Raw genomic sequence first — 18,428 nt, 5'->3', positions numbered from 1 at the left:
AAAGCACACAACCGAAAAGGCCCCAAAACCTCTCAAAAATAATTAATTTTTATCCACCCCAAAAGTTCCCAAATATGTGTAGACCACCAAAGATTGGGCACACGAAAAAACCGTTAAAATCTCCCAAAATCATGTAAAATTATCTCACGAGCACTCTAAAAAACTTACAACATACCGTGTTTTTAGACACTCCAAAATGGCTTTTTATTTCTGGACCAGACCAATTGGCGCATGCAAGAAAAAGAGAAAAACAACACCAAATCAAAGAGGTATATTTGGCGCCTTACAAACTAATGTAGTGAAATTCCTTTAAAAATCATAATTTTTTATGCTCCCAAAAAATACTCGAAACTCAATAGACCACCAGAAAATGGGCACATGGGAAAATCATCCAAAATCAAACATTGTTTTGCTGCGGATGTGTGCAAACGTGTTCCAACGTGCTCCGTTCTGTTTTCCATTTGCCAGTGCTTAGTTGATTCGTATATTTTCGAAAGTTATATCGTTTTGCATATCTAACATTTGCAAGTTTTTACGTAAGTACTCAAAGCACCTATTCTTATTTATTGCCGTATTTAAATACATTTTTCAACGAGACAGATAAGATCCGTATCTTACCGTTGTTTTTGTCCTCTGGGGTTTTTATACCTAGCGATACACAGCGTCGCGTTACAAAAACATTAAAAATAACAAGCGGGTGCGCGTCTTGCATATTAATTAGGTGCAATGAGTGCTAATTGTTGCCACTGCTTTAAGGATGTTAGTGGAAAAGCGGCACACGTCAAGTGTGATGGCTGTTCATTAAACATCCACATACGTTGTCTGACTTTGAGTGAAAAAGAAGTCGAATCTATCAAATCTCGGTCTGCTAATATTAAAGTGCTCTGCAACCGATGCAACGTAACGTTCAGTACTATGGCGGAGATAAAAACTCTTGTTAATAGTATGAAAACGTCATTTGATGAACGTTTTGCTCAGTTGGAGACTCTGATTCGCTCGAATACCACAAACACTAACCCTGCAGATCGAGAGACAATTATTGAGGAGTCGGTGGAACGGTCAGTTCGAGCCTGCAATGTCATCTTATATAATGTCAAGAAAGATCCTCATGTTGAAGATGTTGTAATGATTCGAATACATTACTTTTTCCGCCAAATATTTGAACCTGCGCAAAACGGTAACAAATGTGGTCGTGATCGTCATCGAATCGGAGGAGCCCTACGTTGTGATTTTCTTTTGGCGGAAAGGTTCGGAATGCAAACGGTGAGGGTTCCAGTTGGAAGAGTGCCGCAAATAAAACACACATGTGAGGGACGCAAAATACCTTTTATTAAAAATGCCTGTAATAACTTTGATGAAAAAGAAATTGAAACGAATACAAAAGACAGAAATTAAGTTTAACGAAGTACAAGAAATTAACTAGTTGAGTACATCACAAAGATAAACTGCAAGATGAATGCAACAATATTTAAAATAACAGAAAAACGGGCACATGACAGACAAAATGACAGTTTAAAGCTTGCAAAACAAGTAAACAAATTATAAGGCAGTTATTACAGACAGGGACGGATGAAAAACCCTCTTCAAAAACCGTATCCCAGGTATTACTCATATTTTACAATTCGATTAATTACAAAAACAATGTTTAACTCGGAACTACGCGGTCAAGGTACGCCTTCGGGAGCTTAGAGCTGGAGGTAACAAACTTTCGGCCGCGAGGGGACTCAGAAGAATAATCTGAATCATCTTGAAATCAAGCGACGTTTATAGATATTCGGGGTATTAATGAACGTCGGACTATTTCACCGACCCAGCAGGAGTGACAGAGCGTTTCGGGGTCGTACGAGTAGCATTCCTAGACCGCAGCCGCAAAGACCTAGGTCCGCCGTCCCCAACCAACCGTTTCCGGACAAAACCCCAAAGTCCCTATAACCGTCGACGGAAGCTTCACGAAAACATCCCGACGCCGCTCCCGCAAAGACTAAGGTCCGTCCCCGCTAACGGCTCTAAATAACCGTAGCTTCCACAGAAATTTACTAAACAACCCCACGACTTCCTGATTGTCACCTAGCTCCCACAGGGCGCACTTACAACATTTTATTTTAATTTTTCCGAAATCTAGCAACAACACGAAGGAATAACCCGAGTTTAATTCTATCGAACAAAGCGTAACATTAAACGACGATAAAATACACAAAACAAAAACGCAACATTAAACAAGGATAACACAAGCAAAACAAAACGCAACATTAAACAACGAGACAATAAAAGAGGACAAAACGCGAGAAGTTGAATAACGATAAAATAAAAAAACGCTTTAAAAAGGGATACAATACTCGCTGGCAATACTAAACAAAAATATGGCGGGTCGAGTGCCGTTAGAAAATGTTAGCGAAAGAAAAAAACAAAATGGACGCACGCGGTCCGGACGACGGCTACTAATTTTCGAAATTTACAGATTGTCAAAAATGGACCTCCCGGGAGAAATTTAGGGATAACGCTTAAAATTAACAAATGGACGCCTCTTAAAGAAACAGCATGCAACAAAATGAAATCTACAACATACCCTTACCACGTGGTCCTGGTCCCAAAACAAAACACAAAAAAAAGGCAACGAAAGTGGGATAAATTACCCAGGTGAATTAAAAAACGTTGAATTCTTCACGGGGACACAAAATATCTACTCGGAACGGTAGTGTAATCGGTTCAGATGTAACTTACAGATTTTTGGAATATTGGATCGCTCTTCGAAAGGTCTGTTCGTTTCGAAAAACCAAACAAAAAGTGACCTACCCCCTTCAACCACCCGCGCGAGCCCGTTTCCTCCCCGCTATATTTCCGCTAGTAGTTCCCAGTCTAGCCGCCTTCACATTTGGCGCGCTGTTGTGGCGGTACCGGAAACTTAAATTTAAATTTTAAACTGGGTCACTACAATGTGGAGATCGCAAACGATATTTTGAAGGTTATCGACACTTCGCTGGCTGTATCCCCTGAAAATGTTGTCCGTTTGGGAAAGAGTAGCTCCTGCCGCTACTCTTTAAGCTCCGCTTAAACTGCGTTTAAATAATTCCGATTCAGCTCGAGCATGCTTAAGAAAACAATCAGTTCTTTTGGGTAAGGATGTTTATGCGAAAATTGTTATAAGAGAGGACAGAACACCTCGTCAAATGCAGTATCTCAAGTCATTACGTGAAGAATTAAATCAGCGCATAAACTCCGGTGAAACTAATTTAACAATTAAGTATATTTATCGCGTGCCCCAGAAGATTACCAAACAAAAAAACTGATTGTCGAAAATTTCAATATATCTGTTCTCTATACAAATATCTGTTCAATAACGTCCAAATTTAACGAGTTGCTTGTAGAAGTACTTAATACCTTACCAACCATCGTCGCCCTCTCGGAGACATGGTTAAAGTCATCAATTATAGATAGTGTAATTAATATTGATAATTACTTACTATTTTTTGTCATACGGCATTTTTACGGTACCTTTTCGGTCGGTGGTTTTTCCTTTCCAATTCCTTTTTGCCTATCCTCTCCTTCCTTCAGGTGGTGCGACGGGGCTCCGGGGCACTTTCCGCGGCCACCCACGCCCATTCCACCTCACATTCACAGACATACACAACACTTATACACCCATGGGCGCCTTTTCCCGACGGGACTCGAACCCGTGCTGACCTCGCGGTGGTGGTCGAAAGAGTGTCGCTCTTCCTTCCACCACCCTACCGTCAGCCCCTAATAGACATACACACACATCCATGGCCCGGCGGAGGTTCCTTCCTTCGAAAAAATCCTCCCCCTTCGGTGGGATTCGAACCCACTAGCGCCGGGACCGCGACCTCGGAGCACTGTCTCCGACAGCCATGCGGCCACCGAGCTAGTTACTTACTATTTCGAAACGACCGGTCGTCTCTCTGTTGATACAGCACCTGGTCCAGATCAAACAATGTCAGCAAAACTCCTAAAAAATTGCGCTACATCGTTGTCTACACCTCTGTCTGAAATAATGACATCCTCGTTCGCGGCTGGTGTTCTGCCAAAGGAGTGGTTATTAGCAACTGTTACCCCATTATACAAATCAGGAGACAAACTTGATCCGGTAAATTATAGGCCTGTGAGTCTTACGTCCATAAGCTGCAAGGTAATGGAAAAAATCATTGTCAAGCAGCTATTGGCACACATGGAAGATAACAATCTTATCCCAGAACAACAGCATGGGTTTATACCTGGTAGGTCTGTGGTGACTGGTTTGCTATTTTCTACGAATACTTGGACAAAAACGATGGACAGCAAGCAACCACTCGATATTATATATCTTGACTTCAGCAAGGCTTTCGATAAGGTGCCTTTCATCTATTAATTAATCAGGTCTCTTCATCGCTAAATTTCAATAAAATTTTATCAGAAAAAAATATCGTGTTAAACTGCTTTTAAATACAGGCAGATTCCGTCAGTCAATAATGGATTCTCACCCCACTGCCCGTACCCAAATAATTTTCAATTTTGTTCCACCTTCTCTTTCCCAAACACATATTGTCCCATTTCGTTTTGGAGATCTGAAATAAGCTGTCCGACTTGTAAGTATCCCATTTGGACATTTAGGGTTTTTATTTTTTCTTCCGTCTTTCTGGCCTGTTCTTCTAGGTTTCTGGTTCGTTCTTCGGCCTTTTGGAGTCGATATTCTATTGTTCTTAGTGTTGAACTCATCTTGAATCTTTTGATTATTCCCCGTATCATATTTTCTTGCAGATTCTTTACAATAAAAAAAGGAAAACTTGGACTAACTTTGAAAACTGTAAATAAAAAAAATTACTAAAACAAACAGAATTATTCCAGCTACAAAGAATTCTTAGATAATGTACATGCAAATTTTATATAAAATTTACCCTTGTATCATACAGTCTTTAGATATGCTGCTCTGAATTCGAGTATTTTATGAACTCATGTACAAACTTTTGTTCTGAGGCACAACTGAAGACTGGTAAATGTTAAAAAGATAATTTATGAGAATTCATAGACAAACTTTTGCCACCGCCGCCACTGGAACTGTACCTGTATTTTATAGTTTTATTAAAATAGAAGAAATCCTTACTGACTGTAAATAACGTATTCGAAGATGTTTTGCTTGTTTTTCGACATTAAAATTAAAAAAATATATCAATTCCATATACTACTTTCTACGAAATGTAATCTCCATTTTTTATATAAATTCTGAAATGTTCCAATTAAAACTTTCACAAAATAAACAAAAAAAAATTGCAATAAATTAAAAAAAATGGCAAATACTAAAGAAAGTAAAATTGTAGCAGAATATTATACACCATTAAAAACAAGACAACCATCTGAACTCCAATAATTTAAAAATCGTTACAAATCTTTTACTCAAGATAAAAAACTAAATATACCAAGAAATATCAATGAAGTAACGCAAATGAGAAATCGTAATTTTGCCATTGAATATCTCAATTCGACCGTAAATAAAAAAATAACAAAAACAGATTTTTGCAAATCTAAAAGTATTTCCAAAAATTCCCTCAATATGGGGCTAAATTCAGTTGGCATAAAGATTACATGTAAAACGAGAACAAATGAGAACAAACGGGAACAATCCGGAACAAAAGATAACAAATCGGAACAATTGGGAACAAAAGAGAGAAAAAGTAAAATAAAAAGTAAAAAAATATTCGATAATGTAGAACACAAAGCAGGTAGTCGTAAACTAAGAAACTAGCAGAATTAAGAAACAAAACAGTAGTAATATGTACCATCAAACATCGATGATGTAAAGAAAAGAACTTTGAAAATATTTGAAAGACATACTAAAAATATGAGAGCAATAAATGAAAAGATTCAAAAATTGTAAATTAAATGGAAAGTACTGTATTCAAGAATTTAAATATATTCAATGAAGAATATCCAAAATTCTGAAAAAAGTTTTCAAGTCTCATTCAACAAGTTAATAAATTAAAAATTATTATTTTTGTTCTTATGTTTATTATCGTAATTGTAATTATTGTTTTCTTAATTTATTACTTCAACACTAATAAAAAATAGCGATTTATTCAACAATGTCCATGAACGTACCTAGTTTGATGATACTAATACGTGTCCATAAGCTAATGTATCTGTAGAATTAGGTAAAAGGTATCTTTTATCATCTTTCCAACTTAGAGACTTTTTCTTTACTTCTTCAGTAAATATATCATGTTTATGACTCCTGATCACTTTCTGTCTATGGAAGTATTCTTTTTGATTAAACAAGCAATTTTTGTAATCTTCAAAACTTATTTTTTTCTTCAATACTGCTTTTTTGATACCTTTTAATTTTTTCGAAACAGACGTTTCAGTTCTGTAACTGTACATTTTTGACCTTAAACCTATGCATTCTAATATCTTAATACCATTCAATTCATCTTTGAACTTCTCTATTACTTTCTTATTTTTATCAGAATATAATGAATGATCCTTTGGATAATCAGATGTATCAAAATAGTCGGGATTGTTTTTCATAAATTCATAGAAATCGGCATTTTTAATCTCATATATAAAGCTATCAGTGTCTCCATAAAGAAGTTTTACGTTTTCATTAAATTCTTTTTTAATTACATTGTAATGGAAGTTATACATTAACAATTTCGATAAATCTAATACAGCTTGCCCAATATAAATTGGTTTATTAAACAATACTTTTGTTTTAAAATTGTGAACTGCTGCCAGGTGTTTGCTAAATATAGTTCTGTGTTTAAAATTAGGTTTGTTTATCGCTTTTTGTAATTTTTCTTCATCACAATATAATTTAATATTTTGTTGGTTTCTAACAGATTGCATAGACTTATCATATGGGGCCATTAATTTCCAGAAATCTTTTTCAAAATCATTTTTCGCCTTTTATCTTTGTTCAGTATTAAATTTTACATATGGTGCTATGAAACTTGACTGAGTAAATTTTATACCTCTGTGAACCTTTGTTATTCTAATACCTAAACTTTTGTAAAGTTTTAATGTTTCGTAATGAATTATATAATTTTTCTTATCATAGAAATGACAAAGTAGTTTTTCTACTTTTCCGCCCGGAGGAATTTTATTTTCCGGAGCTAAAGGGAGATCATTGAATTTGTTATGAATAGCTAAGTCTACTGGAAATGCTAAATCGACTTCCAAAACATAACCCGTATCACTATCTGATACCAATATACCGTCGACATTTTTAATTTCATCACAAGTCAACCATTTAAAGTCTTTTTCTGGTAATTTCTGAGATAAAGCCCATCCATATAGATTATTAGCATCTATATACTCGTAGATAATCTGAGTATTTTCATCTGCTTGCGAATACCTGTTACTACACTGTGAAATACCTCCTCTAATTCCCTTTTCAAAAAACAAATACATTTCATAATCAGTTAATAATTCCAATTCCACTGAAGTATATTTGAGCATACAGTCCCAAGCTAACCCCGGAGTTGTATAATACCAAACAGGATCGAGTCCATAACTCTTTTCCAAACATAAGTCTCTAAAATTTTCAAATACATCAGTTAACAGCAAAACATCTAGTTTTAAGTATAAATCATGCCATTCACCCAAGTTTTTAATTTTAAAATGTTTCCATACTTTCACTGCATGTTTGAATTCTTCTTGAGAAATTCCTTCTTTTGTGAGCGAAGAATAAAATGTATCTAGTGATGGAAGTTTTGTTTCAGAAAATTTCTCAAAATAATCCATGTATTCATAAGGATATATTCCTTTTCTAGTTATCTTGCTTTTTTCTTTCCTAAATAACACATCTAATTCACTATTTGAAAAGTATTTAATTATTTCTCTCAACTGACTTGATTCCAGATTAGATGACAAATTGTCTAGGCTACTTGCTAAAAATCTAAATGAATCGATAAATCTCAATTCGATATATCCATTATCATCCATTCTTAAAATTTTACTGAAAGAAATATATTTCTCTTCGTTATTTAGGTATTAATTTCAATTGACTTCTATCTTCTCCTAGATTTTTTATAAACAAATGACAATCGTAAGAACTTAAATTATGAAACAAAATTGGAATAAACAATGGTTGTCTATATTTCAAATTGCATTTTCTACAAGCAGCTCCCCTATATTTTCCAGTGTAGTGATCATGATCTCTTACATTTGGTTTTTCTATAGAAAACACATTTTCACAAAGATAACAAATTTTTGTTTTTTTATATTCTTCTAGTTCGATATCTTTTATGGGTTTATTTTATTTTAATAACTTATATATTGTTCTGGCATGTTCAGTTATTCTTTTTATAAAACATTTATCACTTTCCTCTCCTCTGTAAATTTCCAATGGGTTATGAATTCGCTTCGCTCATAAGGAATTTGTCCGAATTCCGCAAAGGAGGCACAATTGATTTTTTTCCGTTTTTTATTTCCTTATGTAATTGCTCTTCAGCTTTAATAATAGCTTTTATTAAGTCTGATTTATTATATTTTCTAATATATTTGATGTCTAATGATTTTGCAATATTAAACAGCTCAGATAAACGAAGATTACTTAAGTTCCTTCGTTCTATTTATTATAGGAAAAAATCTAACAAAAAATTTTTAGTAAATAAATAAATTCAATCCATTTTTATGCAAATCTGTTTTTATATGCCTTTTAAAATTAGTTCTAGTGTAATATCTACCACAATCACATAATAAACGAGTAGAATTAACTGCTTTTTTACATTGTTTACATGTTTTTTCATATTTATTTCTATAGTTATAAAAATCACCTAGACATTTTAGTTCTAAACAAACCGAGCAACGACTTGTCATTTATAAGAATATTTATTCATCAAAGACTTTAAGATTAGGAAAGTGTATTTTAAGAAAACCTAATTTTGCAAAGTTTAATATATTGTTTTCTAACATTTTAAATTGATTATGGATATTTTTAAATACTAATCGTTCAAAGTCATTATTTGGTTTACTTTTCATGTCGTTCAACTTTTTTCGAAACATTTGCCATGTTTCTTGGTCATCGTTACGTAAGCGATTCATTTAATTTATCACATTTTTTTCATAAGAAATTATTCATAAACAATGCGTGTTAAAGCACATTGTCCTTGTTTAGGTAAAACTGTGAGAAGCCTCAAAATTCAAGAATACGTGTTATATATGGAGGTGATCATTTTAATGATCATTTAATCATTTGTCGAAAAAAGTAATAAATAGTACTTCTAATAAAAGGGATTCAGTACAATATGCGAGGCAATATGGGACGTATTATAAAAAGTCTACATAAAATGAATGAAAAGCTAGATATCAACGTAGGTTCAAGAGAAAAGACAGCAATTATTTTAGAATTTAATAATAATATAGAGAAAGAGAAAGCTATTAGAAATAATTATATGATGAAGACAAATAACAAGCAATTGCTGGAAGCCAAAGCTTTTACTTTAAAGCAAATGCTAATGCTAAGTAGCAAATGCTTGGAAGCATTTGCTTATTTTTATTAATATCACCCAATGGTCAGGAGCAAATTGACTTCATAGTTATGTATAATTTTCGTCAATAAAATTATCATTTTAGTACTCTCTATATTCTTTTTTACCACAAAAATTGTAACCTGTCAAGATACCTTGTATCACAACATCGCATATTTTGATAACAGTACCGAGAGTACTTGCATCTCATTTATATTTCACATTTGGCACCACTTCTGTCAGATTTTATGATTACTTGAATTTAAAAGTCATTCTCAACAATCTGCTGACTAATCACCGCGCGCATTATTAAATTGGACAGGAACCACTGTAGAATCTCAGTTGTACAGTGCAAGCCGACAGACAACTATGGCTCCAACTCTGTACATCTTCGCAGGCAGTCCCGCGGTACGAGCCGTACAAATCACAGCTAAAGCCATCGGATTAGAATTGAATCTGAAAGAATTGGATTTCACGAAAGGCGAACACTTGCAACCAGAATACCTCAAGGTAGTACCAATCGTACAATTTGAAAAGAAGAATCAATCGAGATTTTAGCTAAATCCTCAACACACCGTGCCCACTCTGGTCGATGATGACGGTTTCACCCTGTCGGACAGCCACGCCATCATGATCTATCTCCTTTCGAAGTACGCCAAAAACGACAACCTCTATCCCAAAGATCTGAAAAAAAAGGCGCTCGTGGACCAGAGATTGCACTTCGACTCGGGGGTAGCTTACGCCAGAGTTCTCCCCATCAGTGTAAGTACTTTTGCGTTCTAGTACTAGTAGTACCAGAGTCGTGTCGTTTTATCTAGGGAGCTATTTTTCGTAACGTCAAAACCAGTCTTAACGACACCGACAAAGAAAGCTTGAGTGAGGTGTATTCCTTTTCGGACACCTTCCTCGAGGAAAAAGAGTATATGGTAGGAGACTCCGTCACCATAGCTGATTACAGTCTCTTCGCGATCATCACTACCTTGAACGTCTTTTTGACAATCGACGTCCAGAAGTACCCTCGCCTCGCAAAATGGCTGAAGGTCATCGAGAGCCGCCCCGAAGTCGAGGTGAGCAAGAAAGGACTCGCCATCTATGAAACCTTGATGAAGAGTAAACTGACTTCATAGTTATGTATAATTTTCGTCAATAAAATTTTAATTTTAGTACTCTCTATATTCTTTTTTACCACAAAAACTGTAACCTGTCAAGATACCTTGTATCATCGCATATTTTGGTAATAGTACCGAGGTACTTGCATCTGATTTATTTTCCACATTTGGCACCACTTCTGTCAGATTTTATGATTACTTGAATTTAAAAGTCATTCTCAACAATCTGCTGACTAATCACCGCGCGCATTATTCAATTGGACAGGAACCACTGTAGGATCTCAGTTGTACAGTGCAAGCCGACAGACAACTATGGCTCCAACTCTGTACATCTCTGCAGGCAGTCCAGCGGTACGAGCCGTACAAATCACAGCCAAAGCCATCGGATTAGAATTGAATCTGAAAGAATTGGATTTCATGAAAGGCGAACACTTGCAACCAGAATACCTCAAGGTAGTACCAATTATACCATTTAAAAACAAATCTCAACCGAGATTTTTAGCTAAACCCTCAACACACAGTACCCACACTGGTCGACAGCGACGGTTTTACTCTGTGGGACAGTCACGCGATCAACGTCTACCTCGTTGCAAAGTACGCCAAGAGCGACAACCTCTACCCCAAGGATTTGAAAAAGAGGGCGCTGGTAGACCAAAGATTGCATTTCGACTCGGGAGTGGCTTTCGCCAGAGGTCTCGCGATCGTTGTGAGTACTTTTGTACTTCGTTACTAGAACCGGGATTATGCTCGTTTTCTCTAGGCCGCTATTTTTAACACCGGCAAAACCAGTCTAGACGACAGCGACAAAGAGAGCTTGGGCCAGGTGTACTCGTTCTTGGAGGCCTTCCTCGAGGGTAAACAGTACATGATTGGAGACTCCGTCACTTTAGCCGACTATAGCGTTTTCCCAACCATCACCAGCTGGAACGTTCTTTTTGCAGTCGACGCCCAGAAGTACCCTCGCCTCACAAAATGGTTGAAGACCATCGAGAGCCGCCCCGAAGCTGAGGTGAACAAGAAAGGACAAGCCATCTTCGAAACCATAATCAACAGCAAGTTGACGTGATGGTTTTGTGCAATTTTCTCAATTAAAATTTCAATTAAACACTTCTTCTAGTTTTATTTCTATATTCTTGCAATACTCTTAGCTATAAAATTGTTACAAAGTAGTTTCGCTAGAAGTGCCCAGATCAGTGTGAGTACTTTTGTGTTTTGGTACTTTTTAGTACCGGAATCATGCATGTTCTGTTTATGGCACACCTTCTCGCAGCAGCAAAATCAATTTTGATTTTCAGCGAAAAAAAGAGCTTCAACCAGATGTTCTCCTCCTTGGAGGCCTTCGATATATCCCTCCTCTCGACATAAATAAGAAGGGACTCGCCATCCTCGAAACAGGAACAAGGAACAAGATGACTTAATAATTTTGTAACAAATTTCGTAAATAAATTTTTAATGAAACCACCTCTCTCAGTTTCATTTCCAAATCCCCTCAAAGAGTGACGCTTTGAAGCTCGCACTAATTAGCCTTTTTGCTGAATAATTAAAGAAAAATAATCCAGAGCAACAAGGGTCGGACCCAAATCTCCGCTTTCAAACATCATGTTTGAGCTTGATCCGTGGAATCACGAACGTAATTAAACAATAGTTTCACGCAACCAATTTCATCCGAACGTAATGAAAATCGTGCGTGAACACGAATTCCGCCTGGACCAATCACAGGAATTAAATAATTTCGTTCGTTTGAAGCCGAGTTTTCTCCTACATGTTGATAATTTTCCGGCGTCGCCAAAGCGCGTCTGCATTAAAGCCGAACGACATGAAAGCTTTTCCGATATCGCCCAAGAAAATCCAATTTCGCCGGAACGAGTTTCGTATTTTGAGTAAGTATGAATCGGATGTGGAGCGGATCAAATTAGCGCAGCGATGAGAAATTTTAATCCAACGCGAGATGCGTTACGCAAGCGTGTTTGTTTATTTAAACTGTTATCTTGTTTGTTTCTATTTTTGTACTTAGAAACACCGTTATTAACATTTACGTGATAGCGCAATAACAGTGAGATTATCTATCTAGCAGTCAACAAAACACTTCTTCCAAGACGATTCTTGGTTTTGATGACTGCTGGAGGCGTGGCCTCAAAGATAACATTTGGAATTATTATGGAAGACGGTGAAGCCCACGACCTTCGTGCAAAAATTATTACAAACGTATTATTATTATTTTCTAAGGCAGTTGATACCATGAAAATAAGAAATTTCTCTAGTTTCGTATTTACGCAAAATATTTGTTTTTCTTTAACTGATAAGTGTCAGATTATTAAGCTGAGAAAAATATTTTTTCAACGACTGGAAACTAGATGTCAGTTTCTCCTTGTGAGTATATTTCAAAAAGTGTCTTTTTGGCCACGAAATTAAGAGTAATTAAAAATTTTAGAAGATGATAATATTGAGAGTCTACACATTTGACAAAAAAATACATAAAAGAAAAAAAACGATCTTCCCATTACAGATTTGAGTAAGTTGTTATTTACCATGACAAAGCATAGTGGTGACCTTTGAAAGATAATTACTTCACCAATAAAAAAATTTCTTGGAAGACCTCGCTCCCTCAATTGTCGGCCTTTTGTCACAAGAAATCTTGCACCATCTGGTGAAAAATTTTGTTATCGCCATGATAGACTTGCTTCGGCAAAATATCGCAACAATTATCGATTACCACTGACTGCACTCAGATCTGAACTGCTGATAATGATGAAAACGTAATTCATCCAAGCGTAACGTTATGAATTGAACGTTCGAGAGCACACACGAGAATGTAAAGCTCAGTTCGTAATTAAGCTTCGCAGGTATGTCGTGTCCTGGTCAGAATGTTCGTTTTGATGAATGAAAACATCTGGTGTAGTTTCATTAGTATCGGAGAAGTTGCAAATGGTACGATTAGTTAACGCCACGCCACACGGGCACCCCGATTTTTTCAGTGCGAGTCAAAAATTACTTTCGAGGGTTAAATAGAGGAATGGCACACTTATTTTATCAACGTGGTTGTCAAACAACAACAAATTACCTAATCATAATCTGTGGAAATTAAAAACCTGTTATCATAATAATTGTTATTTGGCGATTAGTACATTACACCGATTTGCTATTAATAATAATAATTTTTGTTGTCGCATCCATTAGTGCTGATCTCACTTATTGACACAAACACGAAATTATTTCTTGGAGATTTTGCTTCTCAGCAATCCAGTAAACTCTTTCACTCCCCTCTTGTTAACTTCACACTCAGGCAAGCTTTCGCATCTTTTCAGCCAAGCCATCAAATTCGGACACTTCTGAGGGATAGAAATCAAAACATTGAGACTGCTGATCGACGAAACCAAGCTAAAATCAGCAATACTGATCGCATCACCTGCGACCCACTCCTTCCCGTCCAAAAAGCTTTCCAAAAACTCGTAAATTTGAGTCACCGCATCTTTGTCTTTCTGTTTTACAGTTGTTGTTGCCCCATCGAAAATAATAGGTTTCTGAAAGAACTCAATCAATTTGAACCCAACAATTCGGTCAAGGCACCCACAGCAATATTTCTCAACGTGGCAAAGACAACACCTGACTCGAAGTGGAGGCGCTGGTCGATGATCGCTCTCTTTTTCAAATCCTTGGGGTAGAGGGAGTCGTTTTTGGCGTACTTCGCGACTAGGTACACCATAATGGCGTGACTGTCCCAAATTGTAAACCCGTCGTCGTCCACCAGGGTGGGTACAGTGTGTTGAGGGTTCATCTACGAAATTTGTAGTGCATTTTGTGGGGACGTTTGGGGTGAAATACCTTCAGAAAGTGGGGTTTCAATTGTTCACGGTTCAAGAAGTCGATCTCTTTGATGTCCAGCTCCAGATCGATTGCTTTGGCGGTCATCAAGACGGCTCGCACTGGAGGACTTCCGTGGAACATGTACAAAGTGGGGGCCATGGTAACACACTGATGGTTCAATGACGAAGACAAGCTTGTTGGATTGTATCATTGTGATAATTAGATAATTGGCTTTATCTGTTTGTACCATAAGGTAAACTCTTTTAGTAATTTGGTACCCTTCAACAACACCCAAAAAATTGTTTGCAGGTTGAGATTACAAATCACACAAAAAGACTCTTCGAGGTACTGCTTTTATTGACTGCTTTCTACAACACTTTCCCCTTCAAGATTCTACACTTGTGCTAACTTATTTTCAAAATATGTGGTAAACCCTTCCAGTCCCATTCCATTGGCCTCATATTCCGGCAACTCCTCACACCTCTTGAACCAAGCACTCACTCTGGGGTACTTCTTGGGATCAATCGGAATCAAAGCGTTGAGACTATTCACCGACGAGATCAAGCTGTAATCGGCAATACTGACAGCATCTCCAGCCACCCATTTCTTCCCATCTAGAAACTCCTCCAAGAACGCATACGCCTCAAACACCCCATCCTTGTCCTTCTGGTCGATACAATTCTTTTCCCCGTGAAGGATGGGTCGCTGCAACTCTTTCTCAGCTGAGACCGCTCAGTTTTGAAAGAAACTTACCACGATTCGTCTCAACTGGGCAAAAACCACCCCCGAGTCAAAGTGAAGACGTTGGTCGATCAGCGCCCGTTTCTTCAAGTCTTTGGGGTAGAGAGCGTCATTTTTGGCGTATTTCGACACCAAGTAGACCATGATAGCGTGGCTGTCCCAGAGGGTGAATCCGTCGTCGTCGACAAGAGTGGGAACGGTGTGTTGGGGATTCAACTGGAAGCAAAATAAAAAATATTTGGGAGAGAGTGAGCGGGAAGTTTTACTTTGAGGTATGGGGGTTGCAGGTGTTCGCCCTCCAGAAGCTTGATTTCTTTTTCTGCAAGGTTGAGGCCGATGGCTTTGGCGGTGATCAGGACGGCGCGACAGGGGGGGCTGGGGTAAATGAGGTACACAGTAGGAGCCATGTTTGCTGTCTAAAACACGGGAGAAAACTGTTATGCAGAGTTTGTAAGTGTGGACTTACTTATAGTTTGTTGGATTAGTAGAAGAGGTGGAGTCATCAAGATCGATGTGTTTCAGTTGTTATTTATGTTGCGTAGATACGAAAGCATTTACGTAAATAATTGGGGAAGAATAGTTTACTGCAGCGATAAGCTTGCATAAACTGCACCCATTAAATGTTGAAAATGGTTCAAAAAACTTAAACTTTTTTCATTGGCCTGGAAAGGAACTAACGATATGACTGTAAAAATAGCGTTTCTTACTCCTTTTATGATTGTTCCACAAACAGACACATCTAGCACATTTTCTACAAGATGTACAAGCGATACACTACACTACAGCTTGCTGTTAAAGATGTCGCCAAGTTGCCGACTACGAAATGAGATCGCTTGATATAGTAAATGTTATTAATTTAATTTTGCATAAACACAAATCATCATATGAGTACAATTGGATTCGGTTGTCCTTCAGTGAAATTTCGTCAATTTTTCTTCGTTGATAAGCGAGTTATCTCAGCTTTGTTATCTTATTTAAAGTTAGTTTGTTTGTTGACCTACTGATCCTTGAAAAAAATACAAAATAAAATAAGCCAAAATGTGTAAAATAAACATTATCTAATAATTAATATCAACAAAATAATCTGAATTCGTTGCATAAATACGAGTATATCAAATATTAAAAAGTTCATTATTGTTAACTTGCTTCATATTTATTTTCAGTTTGCTTCATTTTATTTTGTCGGTTCTCCTTTCATCGTCTTCTACGCATTGTCTTTCCGATTTTAATCTTCTGTGCTGTGCTTAAATATATTTGTAATTTATTTCTCCTTTCTTTTTTATATGAAATGATATCCTTTATCTTACCCCTAACTTATTTCATCATTTTGCTTTAAATAATTTCTGCTTAATTTCTTTCTAATATTTTTCTTTGGTGCTGACTCACCAAACAAACAAATACAAATAATTGTTTACAGCGAGAAAGGCAAAGTTTTCGTTCATGCGAATTGCGTGTTCGTCCACGAGGCGAATCTGAGTGGACGATGCAATTCAGGTGAACGAAAGCAGCTCTACTCTCGAGTGCTTTATTTGGTTTTGTTTGATACCTCCTTAGAAAGCGAGTCTGTAACTTCGTATTCAAAATTTTAAACAAAAATAAATCACATTTTTGGACGGATCTGTGGCTATAGAAAAAAATAAAATACAAAATAAAAAAAGTTCTGTAACGTCAATAAAGTGGTTGTGTGCACGTTGTGGAAATCGTGTAAATGGATGATAAATAGTCCTGATGATGTCCTGGAAGAAAGAAGTGCCGCGAGATATGAAATGTTGCCTAAAAAATCAAAATTACGTTATCAGAAAGAATTGGAAAAATTTACGCGTGAATGAAAACCAGTGAGTGAAAAACAGTGAGCGAAAGTGAAGTGAACGAAAGAGAAAGCTTCACCCATTGGTAACTAGATAGATACTAGGGAGGTACCGAACAAAATAAATTTAAAGGGGAATCAATTTCAAGAAAAAATGAAGATTGCAAAAAACATGGCAATATAAAATATGTATAATCGTTTTGGCTCAAGTCAAATTTTTCTCTTTTAACTTCAAACCAATAGCATTGACCGTGATCAGTACTGCCGTCACGGAGGGGCTGCTGTGTATCATGTACAAAGTAGGTGCCATGATGAGCGACAAAAATGAACTGATCAGCGACAGTGAAAGATGATACGCACATGATTCTTTTGATCAGTACCACAGTCCACAGTGGTACCAGAGGATGTGTGGACTTTCATTGGGCGATATATCGGCCGAGATACTTAACAGAGTTTATGTAATAAAATAACACTGCGAATTTTATTTTAATGTTTATTTATAGTACGAGTAAGTACTGTAGTAAACGTACCGACAATACAGAGGTCTTTCCCTATTTTAAATTTAAATGTTCTGCATGACAGGCTTTCCAGGAGGATTAAAAGGACTTTGTGGGGAAACTCAATCGATAACAATAATATTTGTCCAGACAAACATTCTATATACAGCGTGTAACAGAAATAAGTACATTAATTTTAACTGGTAATAAAATTCATCAGAGTAACAACTTTTCTAAATATTTTTTTTTTTCGTAAATGTTCTCGTTAATGAGTTAAAATGAATGCATAATTGGGATAAATATTTTCCGTTTTTGAGTTAAAATTGTTTAAAATTTTCCAAAAATTTCGCTACCCGCCACTGGAGATCAGAAGTGACTATAAATGTGACGACCGTTTCTAAGCATTTTTACGAAATCAAAATACTGCCCGTTATTATTAGAACCTGTGCGTAGAAGGTTTACACAAGCGCCTCGTTAATTTAAGGGGGGGGGAGGGGTAAATGCTAAACAAAATTGCCGATTTAGAAAAAATGGTACATAGAAAAATTGTTTATCATGACGAGTTGTCTTACTGGTTAAAATTAATGTACTTATTTCTGTTACACCCGTATAAAAAAGCGATGAGTCAAATAAATTAAGTCGTCCTTGACTGTTCGCAACTGCAGAAGATTTGTCTGATTCGCCACGCAGTTAGATTTCATCAAGGGATTATTAGGTCGAAGGTTGTAATAATAAATAAGTGTGGCATTGAGACAAAGTGATTAGTAAAAGAGTAGAAAAAAATTAGTTAATTTTTAAAATTAATACACAGTGAGGTATCTGAATCGTTTCGGAACAGTTATTTACGGTAGGTGTATTTTCCAGCGCGACAACTAGGTTTCAGGCTCGAGGCGAAGCCGAGAGCCTCATTTGTTGGAGCGCTAGAAAATACCTAAAGTAATGGTGTGTTTATCAGTTAAGGAAGTCAAAAAAACATTTTGGTGAGGGAAAACGGATCGTTCAGACAAAGAATTAA

The 18,428-nt window shown here is 36.5% G+C and overlaps 3 protein-coding genes and 2 long non-coding RNA genes across 7 annotated transcripts; 2 read left to right on the top strand and 3 right to left on the bottom strand.

Annotated features, from left to right (window-relative positions):
- Positions 1-1,307: 1,307 nt before the first annotated feature.
- LOC138122361 (uncharacterized) lies at positions 1,308-13,294 on the bottom strand. Of its 2 annotated transcripts, XR_011156447.1 has the most exons (4): positions 13,093-13,294; positions 4,476-4,796; positions 4,230-4,383; positions 1,308-4,137 (listed from the first exon to the last, which is right to left on the bottom strand). It is a non-coding gene; the product is annotated as an uncharacterized lncRNA (long non-coding RNA). The 2 variants fall into 2 exon arrangements; XR_011156446.1 differs by having other exon boundaries at positions 4,230-4,796.
- LOC138138423 (uncharacterized) lies at positions 9,801-11,673 on the top strand. The gene is made up of 7 exons (XM_069058352.1): positions 9,801-9,965; positions 10,014-10,217; positions 10,274-10,581; positions 10,697-10,703; positions 10,802-11,017; positions 11,067-11,270; positions 11,325-11,673. Exons 1-7 carry the CDS (start codon positions 9,825-9,827, stop codon positions 11,628-11,630), a joined length of 1,386 nt encoding a protein of 461 aa, XP_068914453.1. The 5' UTR covers positions 9,801-9,824; the 3' UTR covers positions 11,631-11,673.
- Positions 13,295-13,656: 362 nt separating the features above from the next.
- Positions 13,657-14,695, bottom strand: LOC138122340 (glutathione S-transferase 1-1-like). The gene is made up of 3 exons (XM_069036588.1): positions 14,387-14,695; positions 14,136-14,339; positions 13,657-14,085 (listed from the first exon to the last, which is right to left on the bottom strand). Exons 1-3 carry the CDS (start codon positions 14,525-14,527, stop codon positions 13,774-13,776), a joined length of 657 nt encoding a protein of 218 aa, XP_068892689.1. The 5' UTR covers positions 14,528-14,695; the 3' UTR covers positions 13,657-13,773.
- On the top strand, positions 14,490-15,933 carry LOC138122362 (uncharacterized). The gene is made up of 2 exons (XR_011156448.1): positions 14,490-14,621; positions 14,678-15,933. It is a non-coding gene; the product is annotated as an uncharacterized lncRNA (long non-coding RNA).
- LOC138122338 (glutathione S-transferase 1-1-like) lies at positions 14,706-15,997 on the bottom strand. Of its 2 annotated transcripts, none has more exons than XM_069036586.1 (4): positions 15,817-15,997; positions 15,376-15,525; positions 15,122-15,325; positions 14,706-15,073 (listed from the first exon to the last, which is right to left on the bottom strand). In XM_069036586.1, exons 2-4 carry the CDS (start codon positions 15,514-15,516, stop codon positions 14,762-14,764), a joined length of 657 nt encoding a protein of 218 aa, XP_068892687.1. In that variant the 5' UTR covers positions 15,517-15,525; positions 15,817-15,997; the 3' UTR covers positions 14,706-14,761. The 2 variants fall into 2 exon arrangements, with proteins under 2 accessions (XP_068892687.1, XP_068892688.1); XM_069036587.1 differs by lacking the exon at positions 15,817-15,997 and adding an exon at positions 15,576-15,796.
- Positions 15,998-18,428: the final 2,431 nt, after the last annotated feature.

The sequence above is a fragment of the Tenebrio molitor genome, chromosome 1 (genome assembly GCF_963966145.1).
Source record: "Tenebrio molitor chromosome 1, icTenMoli1.1, whole genome shotgun sequence".
NCBI lineage: Eukaryota > Metazoa > Arthropoda > Insecta > Coleoptera > Tenebrionidae > Tenebrio > Tenebrio molitor.
Note: the sequence above shows the minus strand (reverse complement) of the source record. Positions and strands in the feature narration are given on the sequence as shown.

Coding starts and splice junctions, on each gene's coding strand:
- LOC138138423 (XM_069058352.1), top strand. CDS start 9,825: ATGGCTCCAACTCTGTACATCTTCGCAGGCAGTCCCGCGGTACGAGCC. Junction 9,966..10,013: donor TGCAACCAGAATACCTCAAG/GTAGTACCAATC, acceptor TCGAGATTTTAG/CTAAATCCTCAACACACCGT. Junction 11,018..11,066: donor TGCAACCAGAATACCTCAAG/GTAGTACCAATT, acceptor CGAGATTTTTAG/CTAAACCCTCAACACACAGT.
- LOC138122340 (XM_069036588.1), bottom strand. CDS start 14,527: ATGGCCCCCACTTTGTACATGTTCCACGGAAGTCCTCCAGTGCGAGCC. Junction 14,340..14,386: donor TGAAACCCCACTTTCTGAAG/GTATTTCACCCC, acceptor CAAATTTCGTAG/ATGAACCCTCAACACACTGT. Junction 14,086..14,135: donor CCACGTTGAGAAATATTGCT/GTGGGTGCCTTG, acceptor GAGTTCTTTCAG/AAACCTATTATTTTCGATGG.
- LOC138122338 (XM_069036586.1), bottom strand. CDS start 15,516: ATGGCTCCTACTGTGTACCTCATTTACCCCAGCCCCCCCTGTCGCGCC. Junction 15,326..15,375: donor TGCAACCCCCATACCTCAAA/GTAAAACTTCCC, acceptor TTTTGCTTCCAG/TTGAATCCCCAACACACCGT. Junction 15,074..15,121: donor CCCAGTTGAGACGAATCGTG/GTAAGTTTCTTT, acceptor AAAGAGTTGCAG/CGACCCATCCTTCACGGGGA.